Source organism: Gallus gallus, chromosome 2, assembly GCF_016699485.2.
Source record: "Gallus gallus isolate bGalGal1 chromosome 2, bGalGal1.mat.broiler.GRCg7b, whole genome shotgun sequence".
In the NCBI taxonomy this organism is placed as follows: Eukaryota; Metazoa; Chordata; class Aves; order Galliformes; family Phasianidae; genus Gallus; species Gallus gallus.
In genome coordinates this window covers 125,436,997-125,461,534 of record NC_052533.1, presented here as the reverse complement: position 1 = coordinate 125,461,534, position 24,538 = coordinate 125,436,997, and the positions used below count along the sequence as shown (strand labels likewise).

Here is a 24,538-nt window from a genome sequence, read left to right as displayed (position 1 = left end):
TTGTAAAATCCTACGTATCTTGATTTAAAAAAGACTCAAGACAAAAGGGAAAGGCTTTTAACTGCTTCGTCTTAAAAGCTTTGTTTTGGTGCAAACGTGCAACTTCAGAACTGAGCTGAACTATCGACTGCTTAACTTTTTACAACCCCTCCAACATGCTCAATCAAGCAGAATTTCAACAGAACTAAAAGCTCGATTAACAAACCAGATCAATTAAGATAGCACGAGGGTCTCACCATCACGCTCTGGGTATCAGGGTTTTGGACAAGCACATCTGTGTAAGCAACAGTAATGAGAGGTGGGTAGATGGTTCCTTTCTGAGTGTGGGATACCAGACGAATACTGTAGAAATACAAACAGAGTATTATTTAAATGTAGCAAATGGATGAGCTGCTTGGAAGGTATTGATTGAAACTTGTGCTAACAGGAAAATGCTACATGAAGAGAACAACCTGATCAATAAAATGTGCAGTACAAACTCAGAGTTGTGGCAATTCACATTTTAAAAGCAACCCAAAAGGCACACACACAAATGGATAAAAGGAAAAGCTGGGAAGGGTGTTTATTTGTAAGACGATGCTCGAATCAATCTTTACATACTGTTCACATTCTGGAAGTCAATTCCAAAAGGTGACTTTTTCAAAACATTACACAACAAACTATTCTATGTTTATTTAGAATTTGTCATTATTCTGTTTTTGGGGGGAAGGGGGAGAACAGTATTGTTCTCCTAAGGTCTCCTGCATAAACTAATCCTTATTATTTTTTTTTTTGAACAACATTATATGTACATCATAGCAACGTGAGCTAACAAATTAACCTTCAAGATGCTCACCTGCATAGGTGACAAGACACTGCTAGTCAGCAATCTTTTTAACTCTAATTTCATAATAAATTGTAAGGAAGTGCTGATGAAAGACCTCCATTTTGTTTAGACAGTCATCTCAGAGAAGCATGTTATATAAAGAAGGAAAGAAAACGTTCTTTCAAAACAGATTCCCCTTCAGAGTAACAAGCAGTGATGAGCCTAAAAGGCAGTCTTCTACCTAAATAACTACAAGACCATTCTGGACAGTAAGACAACACTTATAGGCCACAGCTTGTAAAAAAACTGCAAAAAGAATATGGAATATGAGGTAGCATCCTCATATAGTCAGCAATATACACATCAAAAAACAACAGAGGAGTTCTGATGACACTTGCTCATATAAGATGACCGAATGCCCATTAACTTGTATTATGCATACGTAGCCTGATCCACCTTAACTGAGAAGTAATCACAGTGACTATAAAGCCCACAAATCAGCATTAGGTATTTTCACTCACTCAGGAGAATAACCTACAGAAACTCTTGCTATTTTCAAGTAAGCAATAGGAAGGACAGCACAGGACATAGGAGAAACAACATAACAAAACAACTTCCATTTAAGACACCACAAAATGCAGATTGCACAAGATTGTATATCATACGCATTTCATCACCTTATTGTTATTTTGCTAGCAACTCGGATTATTCTTGGTAGTTTCCCCAAATCATTTTCTCTTCCACTCAGTGTATCCACCAAAAAGAAGCGACGAGTCAAAAGCCAGTTGTTCATATTGCTGCCTTTGAAAAGAAAATGAGTCTTGTAATACTTAAGAAATTGATTCAATGCACAAGCAGAATGAAATCTAATAAAAGCAGTATGTACTCTTGTATTCAGGATGGAGAATTACATGTTTTCAATTTAAACAAGTATATCGTAACACCAGATAACCTTTTTGTGCAAATTATTGATTGGACCAGTATCTTCAACCAAAATTTGCACAAAACATTATCAGAACATGCCTACAAAAATGGTAAATATACAAAAAAAAGAAACAAATTCCAGTGGATGAAGGTATTTTTAAAAACAACTTGGAGACTGTAATTAATACATTCCTTGGTATTCTCAGTCATTCAGATTATTTCAATTCAGAGAATTCATACGGTGATATTCTTACCTTGATTCACATACATCTCACTGTACTGAAGATTCAGATTTAAAACCGGCACAGCCCAAAGGTATTGCTGCCCATTGTCACCATTATATTCAAAGAATAGGTCATAAAAAACTGGATTAGAAAAGTCCAGTAAAATCTTGGCAATGGAAATCTTGCACTACGAGAAAAAAAACGTCAGAAGACAAAGGTCACTTCAGCCATTTAATGATTTTCTCAACTCGTGGATACTTCCCTTATAAAATTGCTGTGAAATCCATTCTACGCCCTTTGCAAAAGATAAGGCATTCCAGCTATCTGCAAGCAATTATGACGTATTAATGATTTCATACAAAGCTCATAAAAATGACTGCAGTTGACCAGATAACCAATGAGGAGAATGAAGCTCTGCTAACATTTCTTCTGCTGTTTTTCAAAAGACCATGAAAAAAATATTCTAGCAACTTTCAAACGTAGAATTAGAAACAGCACAAACACCACAGTCACGGAAGACTGTGCCTGGTTCTCTGCTCACCAGCACAAGAGGTACACAGCTACTTGATATAGCCCAGTGCAGGGCCATGAAGGTGATGAAGGGACCGGAGCACCTCTCCTATAAGGAAAGGCTGGGAAAGCTGGGACTGCTTAGCACTGAGGTACTGATGATACGTAATGCAGTTTAATTCAAATATTCAGAAAAGCATTTTCTCTCTTACTTACACTTTGTTCGTAAGTCGTTCCAAATACATAAGCTGCATTCAATTTATTCTGGGTATCAGGACAAAGCTGAACAAAACATAATAATAATTAGGCTAATTCAATTAGGCTGTTATTTTCTGGCACTAAATATTCACAGGTACCCCAAGCAGTTAATATATATTGAGCAGGCTCACAAAATATACACTGAGTTTTGTTCTATTTTTAAGAAGGATTGATTTTAAAGAGCAAACAATAATACTTATTGTACTAATGTAGGTGTTCTTAAAAATGGTGTTTCAATTTATTCTTACTTGCCCAGTATTTTCCAATGTCATCACTAGCTCAGTAACCCATTTTCTCAAACACTACTTTCCTGAACATTTGGAAGGCAGAAGCAAGACAATTCATCCTGAGACAGTAACAAAACAAACAGCAGTCACCATCTAAACCCTGAATGTCAACTATTCTTCTGCGGATACTGAAGCATTTAAAGCGAAGTGCGCCAAGAGTGACATGAAGAGCTTAGAAAAGAGGACGGATAATTCCTGATTGTTTTTGCCTGTGTTCCTCTTATTGCCTGCCTAGAGAATTGCTGAGAGAGCCTACATCACTGCTGGACTGCTAAACAAATAATACTCTGTAACATTCCATAGCTTCCAATTTTTGCTGTTTCTCAAAACTTTCAGGTATTTTAAACGGATACTGGCCCAAAGGATGATGGGTTGCTGAGTTTATACTCTTCATTTTGGAGAGATCACTTTGAGCCTCAGTCAAGGGTTGTTTTCCCTAATCTAACTATATTTATCTTATGAACTGTCACTACTGTATTAATGAAACACTTGGCTTTTGTTTCAAGGCTTTGGCTAAAGGCAATCAGAACACTGCACTATCAAAAAAAAAGAAAAGGAAATTAAATCCAACCTACTTGTAAGAGGCCTCCTTCCAAGCTTTGCCATTTAAGAAAGTTTCCTGCTGCATCATATGAGGCTGCAATAAACTGCAGTTTCACATCCTGAGACAAAGAAAAACAAAGAGACAAACAAAAAAATGCTTTAGGGATTACTGTCTCATTGTTTTATGCACCTCTAAAACTTTCAGCATAATGATTTATTTTTCCCCCTTAGATTTTATACCTTTGGTATTTTACTTCTTTTTTTGTTTGTTTTTAAACATAATTATCTATTTTTTTTTACAACCTCACTTTTTGTTGTATTTTTTGTCCTCAAACTGAAAGCTTCCAAGAGAATGACTCAGTTTCTCTTGAGTGCATACACATAATTGTAGACATAACAGGCATTTGCTCAACTCAAATTCACAGTCAATGCAAATTACCTACAACCTAAAAGCTACAAAACCATACTACTGTTGTACTTCTACCAGATCTACACTTATTCTACTACTTGCAACATTTGGTGGTGATTACACTGAGCTTTCTTGGTGTATGAGGCCCTTAGGGCATGGCCTGAACCAATGATTGAGCACCTGATAAAGGGGCATGGCCAGACCCGGGAGCACGGTTGCAAACAATACACCTGTGCAACCAGAAGGAGTGGACTCTCTAACCTCACTTAATGGCTGGCAGCCTTACATGACTGTAAAAAGCACTTATTTAAACTTAGTGAAAAAGAACATGACTCTTACTTCTTGATTGCTGCTGAGAGGCCTCTGACCTCCTATATTTATCTCAGTGCTGGCAGGTAAAGGTAAACCTAACAAAAGTAATAAATGCTGAGATATTTTGATTGACAGTGACAAAACAGCTCAATTACAACATGACTTTTTCTATTTTGCTGGAAGGGATTTAGTATATTGCTCCAGCCTCATATTTCCACTTCCTATAGATATATAATAAGTATTTTATTTTATGGGTCTCTGTTGTTAAAACTAGTAGGACTGGAAGAATCTATTCACGTTAAGTTCATTATACAGGTAGATATGCCCTATGTAATCTGAAATCTATGCAGGTATCTAACAGACAGCAGCCTCAGACCTTCAGCCTTACTATGAACGCTTTTTAGTTGTTAAAGCAGAAGCTGAACTGCAACACTGCAACTTTGTTTTATGTAAAACACAACTCAACTTGGCTAAAAACACTATTAGTTTATTTTTGAGTCAACTGGGAGAAAAGATAAATATAGCAGTATAAAGATCAGGTTACCACTAAAACTATTTATTCTCTGTGATCTACTTAATTTGTGTGAACTATTCCAATTTTACTAACTTTAAAACAATTTCATAAAATAAAACACTAATTACTTATCTAAAGAAAATGAAATTTCTGAGCTGGAATGATAGACTGAATCAATTTCTGATAGGACTCAGCTTGTTCAGATTTGTAACACAAGAATGAAAGTTGATGTAATTGACATATGAATGGAAACACGTGCATAAGTGCCAAAAACAAGAGAATGAAGGGCTTAAATAGAGTGTAGCAACAATGGAGAACGCAGCTTCCATCACTGTAACTGATGAGAGGGCTGAGATAAAACCACAGATCAGACATGTCAGTAAAAACCCTGCACCCTTTGCTTCTGCGTACAGAAGCAAAGTTACAGCACATCACATACACCCTTATTTGTCTCATTAGCTCATGAGGAAAACTGACACAGCTGTAAGGATGTACATATTTCAAGTAAGGGAAAAATACATACAACAACTTTCTTAAGACTGACAGGAACTGAAGTAAAGAATATTGGGAGTGAAGGACAATGCCTAACCTCCTATTAACTTTGCAGAGGTATAAAGATCTGTCTAAATTCTAGTTTATCATTGCCCATCCAGAAGAATCCTGGAGTCTTATTAAGGACTTAATAGCTGGTTTTTTTCCTGTGTCACACACAATTGGTCCTGGTCAGATCACTTAGGCAGGCTTATCTTTACATTATGAATGTGAGTATACAATTATGAGCAACAGAAATGTGTGTGCAAGTGTGAGCTAGTAAAATACTATTTTCCTGGAGAATTGTTTTTTACACAAATATCACTTTCTTCTTCCATACAGATCTCCCACTGAGTTTTGTTACACCAGCTGCCTAGAAATCATCTTTAGTGGACTTGGATCTGCAACAAATTGAAAACTTTTTATGTGATGATGTCCTCTTCCTAACATCCGTTTCCCTGTGTCTGTTCCCTATCACTTACCTCACTTCTTCCTTTAAAACTGAAGATTGTAGGGAGATGATTTGTCTCAAGCACTTTGGATGCTAATCCTGGTTGATCTCCATAATACAGCCATGGCAGATTATGCCTCCTGAAAAAAATCACAGTGTTTTCTCTGAAGAAACACAACAGTTTAAATCAAAGAACACTTAGAATAATAAACTCCATGAACACAATTCAAGACGGAACGTAATGGACAAGGTAACTTACCAGAATGCTATTGAATGGACAATGCCTAGCCTTGCTGTATTGGCATAAATATATTGAAATAAACTGCAGGCATCGGTACTTGAAGAACTCAGTGAGTTCATATTCATCACACACATATTTCCAAGAGCTTGGCATGCTGTTAGGTTAGAGTACAACTGCAGTGAAGAAACACAGGAACACAGAAAAAAATCTATGAACTCCTTTTCGTGAGATAGAAAACTCGTTATCTTTAGTCATTCCTAAACTTCGTCTGCACTTGAAAGTGATTTTGTTTGGCCAACACCTACTATTTTCTTTGTTATTCCGGTTCTACATTTTTGGCAAACAAACTGCTGCCACATGATGGGCAGAAGTAATTCCTGGCAGCTATACACAGGTGCCAATCACAGCACTAGTATTAACTCGCCATCACCTACTGCCTTTGCATGGGTGAGATCAGCAGCTGCACAAACATTCAGGCAGCACCTTCGAAGAGCTCAGCAGGCTGAAGGAGAAACAGGAGAAACTTATGTAAGGGATGAGAACAGATTCAGTTGGTGAGAATGAAGGGGATGAGCAGGAGGATATGTCTCAGAGCAGTGTGTGTGAAATGGGGAGAAAACGTGGGACGTGAAAAGTTAAAGCATGGTTGTGAGGAAAGGAATATGGCAAAGCAGGTGTGTGGTAAGAGAGCTGGTAAAGAGGCTTATCCCCTTCACAACTGTACATGATTCTGTTGCTGCAGCTACTCTTCACAGCTACTGCCACCCAAAGCAATATACAGTTAAATGAATTAACACATAAATCAAAACAGAAATAAAATGGAAGGTTCAATGGTTATCCTTCTCCATCACAAAATGGAATTATCAACTGAGAGCCACTGAAGACATAAAGACCAGCTGCCAATTTTTGAGGGGTCCCTTCCCCAATATACTCAACAGAAAACTGACTATTGCAGGACTTTACCACTTTTCACCCTGTGAAGATTTCAGCCACAGACTTGCATTACCACTGATCAGAGCTTAATAGTCATTCTGTATATATATTTCTCTTATCTACTGTCTTCTCAAAATAAGGTTATTTAAAACAAGCAAGCCAATTTTTACAAACTAAAGCCTCGTGTTAGAGGGGCTTTTATGCAGAGTACTTGTTCCGTATAAAAAAGCAAACTGCAAACATTATTGAAACTCACCCAGCAGGCAGAGGCTGAGGCTTCCAGGTTTTTCAGAAACCAAGCTGATGTCAGTGTTACACCCTGTAAGTAAGGAACAGCTTCACTGTGTTTGTTCAGAACAATTAACACAAAACAGTCTGGGAAACTGTCAAACAGAAGATGCTGTTTATTTTTTATAAGAGCTTTCTGACCTTTGTAAATGTCTAAATGGAACCAGCTCTCTTCTAAACTCAACCACCAAAATGTTTCACTCCACTAAGTTAGACAAAATACACATAATAAGAGTGGAAATACTGAAGTTTTGAGAACAGATTGTGATAAAGGAACTCTTTTTATTGCACAAGGAAGTACTAATAATTTTAAGAGTAAAGAGTTGACTGCATGGTAAGTTTAACTTGGAACCACATTTGCCAAATTCATTATTTCACCACTTGCATTTTACAATTAGATTTGAACCAAACTCTTGAACTCTTCTGCATGTTTTTGTGATACCAGTGTGCTTTAAATCACAGAGGCCAACCCCCCTGCTAAAGCAGGTTCCCTACAGTAGGTCGCACAGGTAGGAGTTGAGACTGAGATGAATGAAGAAGGATAAGATGTGCTTGCAAAATAAGGTAAGACTGATGAATGAAAGCTGAGGAGAACTATTTGAACAAATTTATCCTGTAGATATATGGCAGGAGATGCAAGTTTAATACCTGCTTATACATATTGTGTGCCCAACAGGACACAAAGATAGCTCTAGTTGGGCAAAACTGCAAACTCTGAATCCAGATTACAAAGTTTGTAAAAACACTGGAAATGAAGGGGGGTGTCTATTGGGGAGATGAACATGTGGTAGGTGAACTGAGAAGAATGTGAACCCTGAGTACTGTAGCCAATGGGGCAAGGGGAGATCTGACTATAGCATCAGGGTATAGTAGTAAAAAGAGGCTGGGCCTCTGATGGATCGAGAGATCCTACTTAGGAATGCCCTCAGTAGACTCTCCCTTTATTCGAATAAAGAAAGCTGAAGACTCCTCTGTCTCTTTGCAAATAAGCAAGCCTATTGGAGCAGAAATCTTCCCAACAAGATGGGTCTTGAATATTCCCAGAGACGGAGACTCCACAGCCTCTCTGGGAAGCCTGATCCAGTGCTCTGCCACTCTCACAGTAAAGAAGTTCTTCCTTGTTTTAGTATGGAACTTCCTGTGCTTCAGGAAGCTTTCTGCCTGTTGCCCCTTGTTCTGTTGCTGCACACCACCAAAGAAGTCCACATACAATAAATACAACAGACCACATACAACTTGTTTTGATACGAAATTCATGTAAATTACCTCCACTTTTCAGCTTCCAAGATGTTCTTAAACCTATCCCAACAGAGCAATGATGGCCAGATCTACATATCTACTCTCTATGCTGATGCAGACTACCTCACAATTGCTGCAACAGGACAGCAAACCACCACCTTTGTTTTCCAGGAAGAGAATTTAAAAGACTTACTGGATACAGCTTGAAAACGCTTCAGTATAAAAATACTTACTACCTGTCCAAACCGAACAGTAGCAATTCCCTTTGGAGGTAAGCTTTCACGAGCACTGAAACATAAACCTCCACTCTGAAAAAGAAATGAAATTTTAAAATGGAAACATTTGTATTTTTCAACACAACTTTTCATTTTTCTGAACTTCAATGCAATAAGTGTTCCTCTACTTACTAAAATATTCGGGCTGCTACAGTCACACGACATGCTTACATTGATGAATGTCTGTTCACATCTTACACACCTACAGATTGCAAACACGAAGAAAACACTTAAAATGCAGTTAAGTATGATATTAAGTACTTAGTGAAAGCTGATTACATAGGATGTCTTTTAAAGAGGTAAGGCCTAATGACACCATGAGCATCTTCAACAATTCAAACTGAAATCCAAAACTCATTATCAGTTTGTTTCTACCATCAGTGAAGAAGCAAAGAAATGATACAGTTAGTTAACAAAATTGTTTGTGCTTGCAGTACAAAGCCTGCTTGTAGTCACACCGAAGCAAAATAAAAACAACAACAAAAAAGCCCTCAAAAGCAAAGCACACGCACACAAAAAAAAACCAAAAAAAACCAAAAGAACAATGCTGGTCAGGTAAGGATTTTATTGAATGCAACGCATATAAGTTTGATATTGGCTTGAGAAATTCCAACTCATTGCTTTTAAAACTCTCACTAAGCTTTAAGGATGTATACAGTAGAAGCAAAAGAGAACACTTCTATTATCCAGAAATGTTTATATCCCACAGATACAGACTTTATCTCAAAAATATCCCATTTAAACAGAATATGACACTTCCAAATTGATCAGTACAAAAGGAAGAATACTTACCTACTTCCTAACACATCTGAAGCAGAGAATGACTGTGGGCTCCCATTACAAACTATGCACAGTGCTTCATTTAGCAAAACGCCATCAACACCTCTTTCCACTGAGTTGAAAAGAAAAGCAGCTGTGATATAACAGCATGATGCACAGCATGTCATGCAGCTTAAAAAAAGTGCTAATAAAATGAAAGCGTCAATGCAGCGATCTGAAATAAATGCAGATTTTATCTCCTCCAAATCAAAAGCATAACTTGCATGATACATCCACTGTAAATGCATATTCATATATATTTATGTTGGGCTGACGGTTGGACTTGATGATCTTAGAGGTCTTTTCCAACCTGAATGATTCTATGACTATATACGTATGCATACGAATGTGTTGTTTATATGGCACACACACACCATTGTAGTAATGAGAAATCATAAACACAGAATGGCCTGGGTTGAAAAGGACCATAATGATCATCCAGTTTCAACCCCCCTGCTATGTGCAGGGTCACCAACCACCAGACCAGGCTGCCCAGAGCCGCATCCAGCCTGGCCTTGAATGCCTCCAGGGATGGGGCATCCACAGCCTCCTTGGGCAACCTGTTCCAGTGCGTCACCACTCTCTGTGTGAAAAACTTCCTCCTAATATCCAACCTAAACCTCCCCTGTCTCAGTTTAAAACCATTCCCCCTTGTCCTATCACCATCCACCCTTGTAAGCAGCCGTTCCCCCTCCTGTTTATATGCTCCCTTCAAGTATTGGAAGGCCACAATGAGGTCTCCCCAGAGCCTTCTCTTCTCCAAGCTAAACAAGCCCAGTTACCTCAGCCTCCCCTCATAGGAGAGGTGCTCCAGCCCTCTGATCATCTTAGTGGCTCTCCTCTGGACCCGCTCCAAGAGCTCCACGTCCTTCCTGTACTGGGGGCCCCAGGCCTGGACGCAGTACTCCAGATGGGGCCTCACAAGAGCTGAGTAGAGGGACACAATCACCTCCCTCTCTCTCCCTGCTGACCACCCCTTTTTCAATGCAGCCCAGAACACAGTTGGCCTTCCGGGCTGCAAGCGCACACTGCTGGCCCATGTCCAGCTTCTCATCTACCAGGACCCCCAAATCCTTCTCCACAGGGCTGCTCTCAAGGAGATCTTCCCCCAGTTTGTATAAATGAAGTATTTCATGTACTGCTGCTTTGCTATTTCAAACCAAAGCGGCTCAGAATAGATACATTTTTTCATGTGATATTAACATTTCTAGAGATTCCTAAAAAAATTCAAATTAGTCACTCAAAAAAGCATGACTCTCCAGTACACTATGTAAGAAATTAAACCAAACTGGACATGAGTATACATTTAATCAAAGAATTACAGACACGTGAAAATTCTTTTCCATCCTGTGTCTTTGCAAATGAGAAAACTGGAGCTCTCAGAAACTCTTTTAACATCCTTTAATAAAGTCATTCTTCGCTCTTTGTTTTTTTTTTTTTAATTATGCAAGATTAGCAAAAATGTATTTAATACAGAAACTAAAATTAACAGCAAAATTCATGTTCTGTGTTTACTGAAATGCATCTGTAACTACTACGGGGCATCAGGTAAGAGCTGCAGATTTAGGGAGGCATTTGTCAGGTAGTCACAGATTTAGTACATTTTAGGGAAGCATGAAATCCACAGATCTTAACACACAGCGGCTTGCTTGGTGTGCTCAGGCTACTCTGTTCCACCTGCCCATATATCTGTAATTCCTGTACTGCAAAGTATGCATGTATTATATTCTCCGAAACATTTATGTGTTTTTTCTTAAGTCTGCAATGAAATCGGTTTTACTCCCCATTTCACCACCTACTTCCATGTGCCAACCAGCTTCAAGAAAGTGATGTAGTGTTGCAGTATTCATTTCTACAACTCTTTCACATCAGCTTTCATTTCAAGGAACAGTGATAAAGATTTACTTGCTCTCTTTGAGGACTGAAATCTGAGATCAAAAGCAATGCTAAATTGTTACCTTACAAATGCAAACATATGTTAAATTTCCTTTTTTATTTAATAGAACTCAAATATCTGAAACAAGCAATAATATCTCATAACTTGTATATGATTCTTACCTAATATTTCATTGCTGAGGCATTTACATTTCCCTTCAGAAGTCATACCCTTAGGGCAAGTAATACAATTCCATCCATCTTGAGTAACCCCACTCTAAAATTAAACATAAAGCTATTAACGTTTTCAAAAACAATCAATTATCTGTGAAGAATGACTGATCCAGGTGTCATTTACAAGAAAATGTGTTCAAATGCAACAACATAATTCCTATGCAAAGATAGACCAAAAAAAGTGTTTTTAAGTCTTTCTGAAGCATTAGTTTACACCTGTAGTGAAGACAAGAGTTCACTGAAGGTACTAAGTTTAAAAATGATACGGAGTTTTTCTGCTAAAATATATATATGTAGACATACATATAAAAGCAATAAGAATACCAATGCATAAAGTCATATTTACATATACAGAAATAGTGGAAATGGAGAAGTCTTAGAGTTGATCAGCTCTCATAACTGCATGGATGTATCTGAACAGTTCACAAGCGCACTTCTGTTATATTGAGGAGTAATGGCACCACAGATCAAAAACAGTGGGGGAAGTGAAGATAAATGATAATCTTTGGGTGATACAGATATTATTCCCTTCTCCACTGCCATGGGATCAAAGAAGATCACCACTGTTACAAGTGGAATGACAAAAATACCAATAGATATTTGCCAAGGACTTTGTCTAGTGAAACAAGATGAAAAGAAGAGGAAAATTACTTGCATTACCCAGTTAGTTGCTAAACTTATGCAATAAAGCTCATCTCTTGAGTTTTTCTGCAGCTATCAGAAGGAAAGTACTCTAGAATCACAGAATCATAGAATGGTTTGGGTTGGAAGGGACCTTTGAGATCACCTAGTTCCAACCCCCTGCTATAGGCAGGCACACCTCCCTCTACACCAGGTTGCCCACAGCCCCATCCAGCCTGGCCTCAAATGCTTCCAGGGAGGGGGCAACCACAACCTCACCGGGCAGCCTGTTCCAGTGTCTCACCAGCCTCACAGTAAAGAATTTCTCCTAATATCTAGTCTAAATCTACCCTCTTCTGGTTTAAAGCCATTTCATTTGGTCCTTTTGCTACCTGTCCTTATAAGAAGTCCCTCCCCAGCTTTTCTGTAGCCCCCCTTCAGGTACTGCAAGGTTACTATAAGGTCTCCTTGGAGCCTTCTCTTCTCCAGGCTGAAGAGCCCCAGCTCTCTCAGCCTGTCCTTGTAGAGGAGGTGCTCCAGCCCTCTGATCATCTTCACAGCCCTCCTCTGGACCTGCTCCAACAGTTCCCTGTCCTTCCTTTGTTGGGGGCCTCAGAACTGGATGCAGTAGTCCAGGCAGGGTCTCACAAGAGCAGAGTAGAGGGGCAGAATCACCTCTCTCGACCTGTTGGTCACATTTCTCCTGGCACAACCCAAGATACCGTTAGCATTCTGGGCTGCAAGTGCACATTGAAGGCTCATGTTGAATCTTTCATCAACTGACACCCCCAAATCCTTCTCCTCAGGGCCATCTCAAACCATTCTCTGCCCAGCCTGTATCTGTGCTTGGGACTGTCTTGACCCAGGTGCAGGACCTTGCACTTGGCCTTCTTGAACTTCACGAGGTTGGCATGGGCCCACCTCTCAAGCCTTTCGTGGTCCCTCAGCAGAGCATTCCTTCCCTCTAGCTGTCAACTGCACCACTCAGCTTGGTGTCATTCTAGAAGACTTTTTTCCCCTGGAGAAATATTATTTCTCTGTTTACTGTAGAGGGAGAAGGATGGTTAAGGCTGGTGCCTCTATCTCTGTATTTTGAATATGGCACTGAATTATACTTTAATTTGTCAAGACAGGCAGAAAGAATTGAGCAAACTATAAGGGTGCATAGGTATAATTACAGTAACATAAAAGCAGCAGCTCATTTCAAAGTAAAATATCAAGGAGTAGGAAGATACAGCCTGAATATTACAATCTATAATGGAATTTATATAAATAAGACACTTAGGAGCTGCAATTCTTCTTCAGCATTCTATAAAACAGTGGTTGGTGTCTGTGCAAGGGTAATATAACATGAGACAGAACACAACAGCACTGGAAGGAAATTGAACATTTTAAATCCTCTTGCTTTGACAGTGGAGTAAATTTATAATGAGAAGATGCCTCTGAAATAATGTATCATTCTGAAGAGAAATATATCTTACGGATAAACATGGTTTTAAAGTCAAAAATTTCCAAGACTATTTCTCAAAATTATTTTAAATGAAAAGCAGCTCGCAGTCAGATGGAAATTTAGTATCAGTATTATGGCAAAGTACACAAAGTTCAATACTCACCATATTTTCTGGGCATTTTTCACAGATAACAGAGGACCCACCGTTATTAGAAACCATCCTATATCCTGGCAGACACACACATGAACTACCTGAAAACAAAAACAAGCTTTTAATCTATATAAAATTGATTTTTTTGTCACAGAGTACTAAGAACAATTGTTATTTTTTCCTCAAGGAATCAATACAATTTTTCAGATGTATGCATAAAACACAGAAGTAAGATGTGAAAATTATCTTGTTTATTAAAAAAATATGTTTATGTCATTGTTTACAGGAACAGGTTTTGGGAGAATGTTACAGAGTTGAGTGATACATGAGGGGCTGAGGGAGAACACATCAAACTTGTGTTTTTGTGTTTTTTCTCCAGCTCTATCAATTGGTTTAATAATGCCACAGTGCCATCCTTAGCCCGCCCTCCACACTGTCACCAGCATTATATATCTGAATTCAGTTTTTATCCTTTGAATACGATGAAAAGGAGGCTGAGGGGAGACCTTATTGCTCTCTTCCAGTATCTGAAAGGTGCTTGCAGCGACAGCAGGGTTGGTCTCTTCTCACTGGTGACAGGTGACAGGATGAGGGGAAATGGCCTCAAGTTGTGCCAGGGGAGGTTTAGGTTGGCTATCTTCTTTACACTTCTTTACAGAAAGGGTTGTTAAGCACTGGAATAGGCTCCCCAGGGAGGTGGTTGAGTCACCATCCCTGGACGTGTTTAAAAACCATTTGGATGTGGTGCTCAGGGACATGATTTAGTGGAGGGTTGTTAGAGTGTGGGTAGTATGTTTAGGTTGTGGTTGGACTCGATGATCTTGAAGGTCTTTTCCAACCTGAGCAATTCTGTGATTCTGTGATTACCTACAAAAATTCATCAGAATATAAAAGCAGTTTTAAAGCTATTTTAAAGACTTAAAATTTTCCATGAGAAATAAGGTTTACCTTGAAATTTCAATGAGTAACATTGAAATTCATGTAAACACTACTTTCACAGCACTTGCTAACGCTCAATACCTTTTTTTTTCATAAACTTTTCAGCCTCACTATCATGGATTTATCTCCATATGTCTAAGCACATACTACAAAATAAAACTGATTCTAAGTGCCAGTGAACCGTATTTATTATTACGCAAACTCCTAAATTTGGGCAAGGAAAAATCACGTGCAATGATGTGAAATGCTCCCTAACGCTGAAGCACCACTAGCATCCCTACCACCCCAGTTTTACAGAACCAGCATTGGTCAGAATGGTCGGCTATCCTGCCAGAGATTCAGACGGGACGTAAGGAGGACATTTCTCACTCAGAGGGCGGTGAGGCGCTGGCACAGCTGCCCACAGAGCTGTGGGCGCCCCATCCCCGCCGGCGCTGATGGCCAGGTTGGTGGTGCCCTGGGCACCCTGAGCTGCTGGGCGGTGTCCCTCCCCGCGGCAGGGGGCTGGATCTGGGTGGGCTTTAAGGTCCCTTTCAACCCCAGCCGCTCTCCTCTTTGGTTCCGTACGCCACCCTCGCACCGCCACTCGTGCCTGCCCCGCGCAGCGCCGCCCCGGCCCGCTCACCGCTGGCGCTCCGCCTCTGGTGCGCCCCGCAGGGCCCGCAGGACAGCCGCGAGATGTCGAAGTAGCGCTCATCGCCGCAGTCGCCGGGACGCTGCAAGGGCAGCGAGAAGCCGCGGGCGGACGGCGATATCCAGAACAGCAGCAGCAGCGCGGCGGCGGTCGCCATGGCTACGGGCGGCCTCCAGCGCTACCCGCCCACGGCTGCCTCGTACGGCGGCCGGGAGGGACTGCGCGGGGCGGGAACGTGTGACGGGGTGCGCGGGGCGGGGGACTGCGAGGGGCTGCCGCTGCGTTGGTAACGCCGCTGTAACGGAGAGCTGACGGTTCGCTTTCTGGTACCTCACTTCTAAAGCGGTTACGTATATAGTAATCAGAATCGTAGAATGCCTGGGCTAAAAAGGACAACGATCATCGAGTTTCAACCCCCCCTGCTATGTGCAGGGTCGCGAACCACCAGACCAGGCTGCCCAGAGCCACATCCAGCCTGGCTTTGAATGCCTCCAGGGATGGGGCATCCACAACCTCCTTGGGCAACCTGTTCCAGTGTGTCACCACCCTCTGTGTGAAAAACTTCCTCCTAATATCTAACCTAAACCTCCCGTCTCAGTTTAAAACCATTCCCCCTTGTCCTGTCGCTATCCAAACGTTAAAGCATGATAACAAGGTATAATAAAAGTGCTTTGTATGTTATTTTTCTGAGAAGAAACTGGCAGTGCAGCTACTGAGGCAAACGCGACGCCAAGACGCGGCCCGACCGCGCTGAGAGAGATGAACGCCACACACGCGCACGGCCGCAGCGCCGCTTCTCTCAGGGCTGCCGGACGCCGACTGCGCGCCAAAGCGCCACGCATGCGCACACGGTGGCGGCTTGCAGAAGCGCGCCTTACGGAAGAGACACCCCCGAGCCGGGTGCTGGCGGAGAGGGGCGGAAGAACTTGCGGGGTTTCAAGGGCAGGGGAGGGGGTCGCGCAGGCGCAGTTGGGTTCCTACGCGGAGCGTTGTGGGAGGGAAGTGCGGAGGGCGCCATTTTGGCGGTACTGCGCCGCGAGCTGCGGGGAGCGGCGCTCGGCGCGGAGGCTGTCCCGGCGGCCTGTCCGGTGGGTGGATGCCGTGAGGGACGGCGCCTGGGGTCCCGGGGCGCTCCGGTCACCGAGGGCGCGGGGTTCCCGCTGCGAGTCGGCCGCGTGTTGCCGCTCCTCGGCAGCCCGGCCGTTTCGGAGCCGTTGCGCGGCCGTCGCCCGAGGCCTCCTCGCGCCGCCGGGCTGCCTCTCGCCCTTCTCTCCACGGGCCCTCCCGTCATCCTGCACCTGGGGAAGCCGGGCTCGCTCCCTACGGGGCCTGCTCCCAGATGCGGCCGCGCGGCTTCCTGCTCGGCCCGTTCTCCTCGGCCTCCGTCCCGTGGCCCTGAGCTGCGGCCTGCTGGCGGACGGGACCCGTTTCCCTTCCGGGCAGGCGCTGCGCTGGCTGTGGCGGGAGCTGCGGCTCTGCGGCGCTGGGATCGGCTCCGCCAGCGGCCTGCCCGCCTGCGGCGCTCACCCGCATCTGGCTTCCGCGACGGGAAACCGGCGTGCGACAGCCCATTGCCAGTGCTAGAGCCCGTTTGTAAGACGATGGGAATAACAGATCATCACCACCCCGCCAACTGTTTGACAATTCTCATACGTAATGGGTTTTACAGTTGTGACATTTCCGTGAAGGTGCCTTCTGGTTTGCACATTCACTGTCTGCAAACCATTGCAATTTCACTACATTGCAACAAAACGCCAATCAAATTCAGGCTTAGTTTCATAAAATAATCACTTTTTTTTTTTTTTTTTTTTTGAGCAAAGTGTGTTTTAAGTGAGGCTTTAATGGCATTTGAAATTTGCTAAGAGCGTGGAAGTACAGATGTAGCACTGCTTTCGAGCTAACCCAGTCAAGGGCAGAATTTCTTAAAGCATTGGTGTGCGTACTTCTGTGTTTTGAAATGGGTGGCATGAGGTTGTCAGTCTATTTATGATGTAAATCCTTATTCTCTGAAGTCCATGCTCAGGTTATGATTTGGCACTTGCGTCCTAAAAGTCACCGTATTCATTCATTTAAACAGTTGGATGGCTTGTCTACAGGTCCCACTGCTTGATTGTTTAATGTGCAGCCAGTAAAAATGTGTTATCAGATCTTGCTTTTCTGTTTAAGGACTTCTTGAAGTGTCTGGTTTTAACCAGTGAAGGTCATATGTTGTATCCATGGTACATCGTAGAGATCTTGCCATTTTATCATCGAAGAAGTTCTGAGGAGATCCGTTCTGAATGCTGTTTAAGGATTGGGATGAAATTCAGAAATACTACAGATTAAATACATCAGCAAGTAGCAGGGCAGCGGATTTGACTTTTCAAGACATGAAGGCCCTACAAAGAAAATCCTGCCCTTGAATTTCTCCTTGCTTCTGGCATTGCTTTCACATCTGTTGAGAAGATAGATTAAAGTGGGTCCAGCTGGGATGGAGTTAACTTTCTTCATAGCAGCCGATATGGTGCAGTGTTCCGGATTTTTGGCTAAACAGTGTTGACGACACCAGCGTTTTGGCTTTCCCTACGCAGTCCTTGCACAAGGTCAAGGCTTTCTTTTTCTCATTCAGCTACTCCAGCTGGTAGACAGGGAGTGGCCAAGAGGTTGTGAGGGCACACAGCCAAGGCAGCTGGCCCAGGGTAACTAAAGAAATGTTTCATACCATATAGTGTCCTGCTCAGCAGCACAGGCTGAGGTAGAGGAAGGTTTTCGTTTTGTGGATTTTTCTGGGAAAAGGGAGGCAAGGTATCCTTTTGGCTTCTAAGGTGGTTGTTGTTCTGAGGCAGATCCTCATGTTGGAGTTGGTGAGTGATTTCCTTTGTTTTGCTTTTTTTTTCCTTTTAATCTTTAATTTACGTATTAAACTGTCTAGATCTTGACCAAGAGTTTTCTTGCATCCATTCTTATTTTCTTCCCTGTCCTGCTGATGGGGATGTTGAGTGAACAGTTGTGTGGCTGCTGGCTGGAGTTAGTTCTCTGCAAAAATACAGAGAGCTGATGATCTTCAGTACAAGTATTAAATAGGCATTTGTTTTTGGTTAGTTGTGTTTATAAAGTGCTGATGTAGAAGTGACCAGAATGTATTAGTTACAGAATTTGGTCTTTGCTGTTGCTTTTCTGGACTTTGGTGAAATGAGAGTTACTGTGATCAATAGCTAAGTTGACATCGGGGTCTAATGCTTTATACTTGTTACTGAATGAGGGTTTTTTGCAGGGGATTTTTGCACATGCTTGTTAACAGTGCCTTGGGTTCTTGTTCTATTTGAAGGGATATAGTTGTGTGCTCTGGAAGCTTCTCTTTATTCTGAGAGTATTACACTGTGTGTTGTGTGTCATTAGATGATGATGATTGCAATTTGGATGTGATCAAGTTGGTGTATTAAGCAATTTTGAAAGGCAGTTAATATTTAGGGAAGATACCACATTCTGCTTTGTGAATTGAGGAGCTCATTGAAGTTTCTTCTCGCTACATACGTTTGGTGTTTTGATTGTCTTCACTGTTGATGTTAAGTGTGGTGCTGGACTGGTGAGTAGCATACTCTTGTGAACTCTGAAAGCAGGTGGATTGCAGAAGAATGGACACCTACCGTAATCGTGAGATGGACTTACGCATCTTTCAAGATCTCAAAGAATTGAGGGTTATCCCCAGTATATAGTCGGTCTGTTTGATTTCAGCGGTTGGGTATGACACGGTTGATGACCAATACCTCATCGTATTTTCATCATTTGCAGAAGTCAACTTAACTTTTGAATTTCCTTTGCTTTGGAAACACAAAGATGTAATGTTCCTTGGAACATGGAAGGAGGCCTTCATTTTATCACAGATTGTGGTTTCATTACATGCCTGGCTTTAATATTAGCCGCTGCTATGGAAGCTGCAGCAATGTAGCAAAGTTTATATACCGAAGTACAGATATCAGCCATTAATTATGTTTCATTTTCTTTCCACAGTTAAGTTGATTTTACAGAATTTATCAGGTCTTCCAAGCAGAAACAGGTAAGCTGCCAAAAGCTTAACACTTCTCACTGAGTATTGTGACAAGATCGTACACGGCAGTTTATTCGCACAGACTTGTGGCTGGGAACTAGGATATGCTCTCCTGAGTGCATGTGGCTGCTGCAATTAATACTCTGACTACATGAAAGAGGCAACATTTCTGAACGCTGAGAAAAACACGTGATTGAACAGAACTGATCACTGGTTAGAGCAACTTGTCAAAGCAGTAAAGTCATCACTGCTGTTGAGTTACTTCATTTTCCAGTGTCGCAGTTACCCTTTTTCTCCTTTTTTCATCTAGTATTTTTAGTGTTTATGTTCACAAATGTCCTGTTCAAAAGTAAATAGGAGTTTTTGTTCCTTAGGACTGGTCTGAGATCTCTGGCATACAGCAGCTGTGCCATGAGAGACTGTAGGCGTTCTTCAGGTATCATGGATGGAGAGGATAACTGAGGTGGATTTGGTTGCCCTTAGGATAGGGAATGCTGATAGACTTGCGCAGGTGGAGTAGCTAATTGTTTCTGACTAATCAACTTCCAGTGAATCTTGTTTTAATCCTATCCTTGTGAACTTGCAAAGGGTTTTTTTTTTTTTAATTTTGCTATCTTTTCTCTTGATTGAGACAAGGACAGTCATTTAAAAAGGCTCTAGTTTAAGTGTTAAGATACTGTAATAGCTGAGTACTAAAGACGTGCTATCATGTGTACCTTTTTGTCTGCAGGTGATTTTTGCTGTGGGTTGAGCTCAGCATGGCTGTAGTCATCCGTTTGCAGGGGCTTCCTGTTGTTGCGGGTCCTGCAGATATCCGTCGTTTCTTCTTGGGATTGAATATTCCCGATGGAGGTGTGCATATTATTGGAGGAGAAATGGGGGAGGCTTTTATTATATTTGCAACAGATGAAGATGCACGGCGTGCCATGAGCTGTTCAGGAGGGTTTATCAAGGACTCGCGCATAGAGCTCTTTCTCAGCAGCAAGGCAGAAATGCAGAATACCATAGAAATGAGCCGGAAGCGATTTGACCGTGGGGGACGAGAAGCTATGCCTGGGTCTAGACGAACAGGTCCTAATGGTTCTGGTGGATCAGGTGTTGGAGATGTTCCACATTTAGTTGCAGCATTTACAAAAGGAATAAATAAACCTGGTTATGGACCACCAAATCATCCGGAGGCTGGCTTCCACACCAATGGCACAAGACAAGGTGATGTAGGTATGCCTAAATCAGGCTATCAGTCAAGAAAGGATTCTCATGCATTTAACCCTGATGATCTTTACTTATTTCTACGTGGTATACCTTACTCTGCAACGGAAGATGCAGTACGCGATTTCCTTTCTGGGATACGTGTGGATGGAGTAATTCTGATAAAGCATCGTAATGGTTTAAACAATGGTAATTGCTTGGTAAAATTTGCTACGCCCGGTGATGCCTTAGAAGGACTTAAACGGCACAGGCAGTATATGGGTCAGAGGTTTATAGAAATAAGTCCAACTACGGAGGAACGGTGGATTGAATATGGTGGGAGGGTAGACATGCCAAATGAAATGGATCACTTTTTATGCAAAGAACATTCTCCAAGAAGTTCGGGCTACATGCATGCAAGGAAACATTCTCATTCAAGATCACCAAGGAGACAAAGAACGCGTTCTCAGTCACCTTCCGGCCAGGAATATTACATACACTTAAGGAATCTATCAACTAATGTGGAGAAGAGAGATTTGAGAGAATTTTTCCCTGATCTGGATATAAGCAACAAACAAATAAAGATTTTATCGGAAAAGCATCAGAGGAGGACTAGAGATGCCTTTGTGATGTTAAAGAACGAGAGAGATTATCAGGCTGCTTTGGAATGTCATAGAAAGGTTCTTCTCAATCGTTCTGTTTACATTTTTCCCATTTCAAGAAAGTCAATGTTGAAAATGCTTGATTCTTATGAGAGGAAAAGATCGCAGGAAAGAGGTCATCCTGGGCAGGCCATAACAGAAAAAAGTTATCGGGAAGGTCATTCTGGCCTGAAGATGTGTGCTTATGTAAGGAATTTTCCATTTGATGTGACCAAAGTTGAAGTGCAAAGGTTTTTTGAGAGGTTTGATATTGATGAAGATGATATTTACTTGCTCTATGATGACAAAGGAGTTGGGCTGGGAGAAGCACTAGTGAAGTTTAAATCTGAAGAACAAGCCATGAAAGCAGAAAATTTAAATCATCAACGGTTTTTGGGAACAGAGGTACTACTAAGACTTATATCTGAAGAGCAGATGCAGAAGTTTGGTGTAACTGCTCCGTTCTCTACACCCAATGAAATGCAGGGTCATTCACATGCGTATAACAGAGGTGAGCTGTCCCGTCCGGTCGGCTCACCTGGACCACCACAAGGGCCGCCCATGCATTCATTTGGTCCCCCTGGGAACTTCAGGCATCCTTCTGAATTTAGGCACCCCCCTGAGAATTTCATGGGCCCTCCTAAGGATTTTAGAGGTCCACCACCCCTCATGGATTTTGGTGGGGACAGCAAACCTTTTGGCAGAATGGAGTTTGGGAATAACAAAATGGGAAATTTTCCTGAAGGAAGATTTATGCCGGACCCAAATTTCAGTGGTGGTTCTGACCGTATTGTTCCTATCCGCTTGAAAAACTTACCTTTTAAAGCGACTCCTAATGAGATTCTGGATTTTTTCTATGGCTACAGAGTTATACCAGAGTCAGTTTCTGTACAGTACAATGAACAAGGATTACCTTCAGGTGACGCCATCGTCGCTATGACAAACTATGAGGAAGCTATGACTGCTATTAATGAATTGAACGATAGGCCAATTGGTCCACGGAAAGTTAAGTTGAGTTTGCTGTAAAGGAAGTAAAGATGCTTTAGTGCAAAACATTATAGATTTGACAGTATTGACGGTTACATTCACTTTTTTAATTCCTAGAAGATGCAGAAGAAACGGTTTCCATCAACGGTTGTAAATAGTACCTGGTGCGGTTAAGTTCCTGGTTGAAATATCTGTATTGTTAAGATATGAGAAATATATAGTGCCTACTTCTTACAACAGAGAAGAGCTTCAGAGTTCTGGAGGACGCTCAGTATCTTACGTCGAGGTATAAAAGCATGGAGTTTTAAGGCTTTCTTTAAGGAAAAAAAATGTTGGGTTGTTCTGTTTATTTTTTTTTTTAGTTTGCTTCAATTCCTTGTCCCTGACTTTGCATCAGATAAAATTGTAAGTGTTGGTTGATTGACCATGCACAGTTCAAATAGAAAAACTTTAGTGCTACCTGCATTAGTAATAACAGTTCTTATTGAGGTTAGCTTAATAAAACTAAAAAATGACTGTTTTTTTTTTTTCCTTTGTATAAGCTGTTCGGTTTTACGTGGTTGCAGGCATCACTATTAGAAGAAAAAAGATCTTCCTGTTCACATTAGCTGGCATTGCTGGCTCTTCAACTTTTTTAAATAAAAAAGAAATTGCTATTAAGTGTCTGTCCTATTTAAAAGTTGTACGGTTACTGATCTCGGCTATTTCTCAGCATGCGTGGATCTTAGCGAGAATGATGCTGGCTGCTTCCTGTGCAAAGACTCATCTGTTAAAGTTTGTCAACACAGCAGTGAATATATAGTTTATAAAGACTCCAAGAATCTATACGAACCAGGTTGATAGGCTTTCTCTTCACTCAGTGTAGTTATACCTTTGAGGCAGAAAATGGATATTGGAGTTGGGTCAAGAATTTTGGCTTCAGCCTGAACTTTCAGTAGCCTTGTTTCACCTTCATATGCTCATCGTATGAACATCAACTTGCTGATGATGGTGTGGATATGTTCTAGGTCAATATAATCAGTTTCAGCTAACATCTGTTATTGGCAACCAGTTACGTTATTCTCTTATGTAGGAAGATAGTCTTAATTAGTATTCAGAATGCTTTGATTGGTTTGGTAACAACGTAAGTAAATTTTGATAAGAATAAAAGCTCGCCCATTTGAGGAATAGGCACTGCATGCAAAATTCAGGGTTATTAGGAAACTTCAGTTCTGTGGATAATACTTCTTACTGACCTTAATTCTTTTATATAAAATCATAATCACTACAACTCGTATGATGTCTTTAAGTAGAAATGAACAAAACAACCCCCTTTTTCTTCCGTAACCTTTAAAAAGATGATACAGTTTCATTTCTTGAGGCATATTATTTGTCTTCTAAGTGCTAGAACTGCATTTTCAATCAGAATGCTAATGCCAGCTTTGTAGATGCAGATTCCTCAGAGCAGGAGCTTAGATGGGGCCAAACTTTCAAAGTCTGATGATACTTACCTTCTTCTGCTGACTGTTAGGAATTGACTTCAGAAGTGTTACTGTTCTGTACGCTCCTCTGAATTTAAATGCAATTTTTTTTAAAAATGATGCTTTTACTTCACAGTAGTTGCTCACAACTATGCCTAACAAGGCCAACAGACTTTGCAGGGAAAACAATAGCATGAATACAGGAATCCTCAAAATCAAGTTGTTTGGTCTAATTGTGCTGTTGGAAACTTAATCGTGATTATTTTGGTAAGCTAACATCATTTGTACTATTAATTTCTGCCACTGTTGTCAACTGTTGTTTTGTATAGAGTGAATGAAACAATTTTCACCTTCAGCTTTACATGATTTGTTGTTTCTGAAGTTCTTCCAGCTACACAATACTACACAATAGCGATTGTCAAGTACTGAATATAGATGGATTAAGTTTTTACCATGCTTCTAAAGTAATGTTGGTACTCACACACACTTCTGTTACAAAAAGGATTTGGAGGCTGAAAGGGTAAGAACATTTATTGCTGGTTAAGTGTGAGATTTGTTTCAGAAAATGCCTACTTCAGTGGCATTGTCTGCTTACAGAAAAGTTTGAGTAACCACTTATAGGAACTACTCATTTTTGGGGTGGTAATCTTTTTTTGTCCTAACCATTTAGTTGGGAATTGATGTAAACACTTTCCTCCTTTATTAATAATTCAGTTTTCAAAGCATTTTTGCATATAACTGTACCACACTGGTACACTTGTCAAGTAA

The 24,538-nt window shown here is 41.2% G+C and overlaps 2 protein-coding genes across 5 annotated transcripts in view; one reads left to right on the top strand and one right to left on the bottom strand.

Annotated features, from left to right (window-relative positions):
* The window catches only part of TMEM67 (transmembrane protein 67), a 31,530-nt gene extending 15,240 nt beyond the window's left edge, over positions 1-16,290 (bottom strand). For 2 of the 4 annotated variants that reach the window (XM_418334.8, XM_004939946.4), the window contains exons 1-14: positions 15,459-15,664; positions 13,907-13,995; positions 11,622-11,715; positions 9,537-9,636; positions 8,877-8,946; positions 8,703-8,777; positions 7,199-7,261; positions 6,028-6,182; positions 5,800-5,908; positions 3,584-3,670; positions 2,680-2,745; positions 1,984-2,140; positions 1,483-1,606; positions 237-342 (exon numbers count right to left, since the gene is read on the bottom strand). In XM_418334.8, the coding sequence (XP_418334.4) occupies positions 237-342; positions 1,483-1,606; positions 1,984-2,140; positions 2,680-2,745; positions 3,584-3,670; positions 5,800-5,908; positions 6,028-6,182; positions 7,199-7,261; positions 8,703-8,777; positions 8,877-8,946; positions 9,537-9,636; positions 11,622-11,715; positions 13,907-13,995; positions 15,459-15,624 (1,461 nt within the window). In that variant the 5' untranslated portion in view covers positions 15,625-15,664. Of the gene's footprint in view, positions 1-236; positions 343-1,482; positions 1,607-1,983; positions 2,141-2,679; positions 2,746-3,583; positions 3,671-5,799; positions 5,909-6,027; positions 6,183-7,198; positions 7,262-8,702; positions 8,778-8,876; positions 8,947-9,536; positions 9,637-11,621; positions 11,716-13,906; positions 13,996-15,458; positions 15,665-16,241 lie in introns of those variants that run through there. The other 2 variants (XM_040695815.2, XM_040695814.2) reach the window with 2 other exon arrangements.
* Positions 16,291-16,460: 170 nt separating this feature from the next.
* On the top strand, positions 16,461-22,970 carry RBM12B (RNA binding motif protein 12B). Its single transcript, NM_001030944.2, has 3 exons — positions 16,461-16,555; positions 19,458-19,503; positions 20,225-22,970. Exon 3 carries the CDS (start codon positions 20,253-20,255, stop codon positions 22,347-22,349), a length of 2,097 nt encoding a protein of 698 aa, NP_001026115.1. The 5' UTR covers positions 16,461-16,555; positions 19,458-19,503; positions 20,225-20,252; the 3' UTR covers positions 22,350-22,970.
* The last annotated feature ends 1,568 nt before the right edge of the window (positions 22,971-24,538 follow it).

Coding starts and splice junctions, on each gene's coding strand:
- RBM12B (NM_001030944.2), top strand. CDS start 20,253: ATGGCTGTAGTCATCCGTTTGCAGGGGCTTCCTGTTGTTGCGGGTCCT.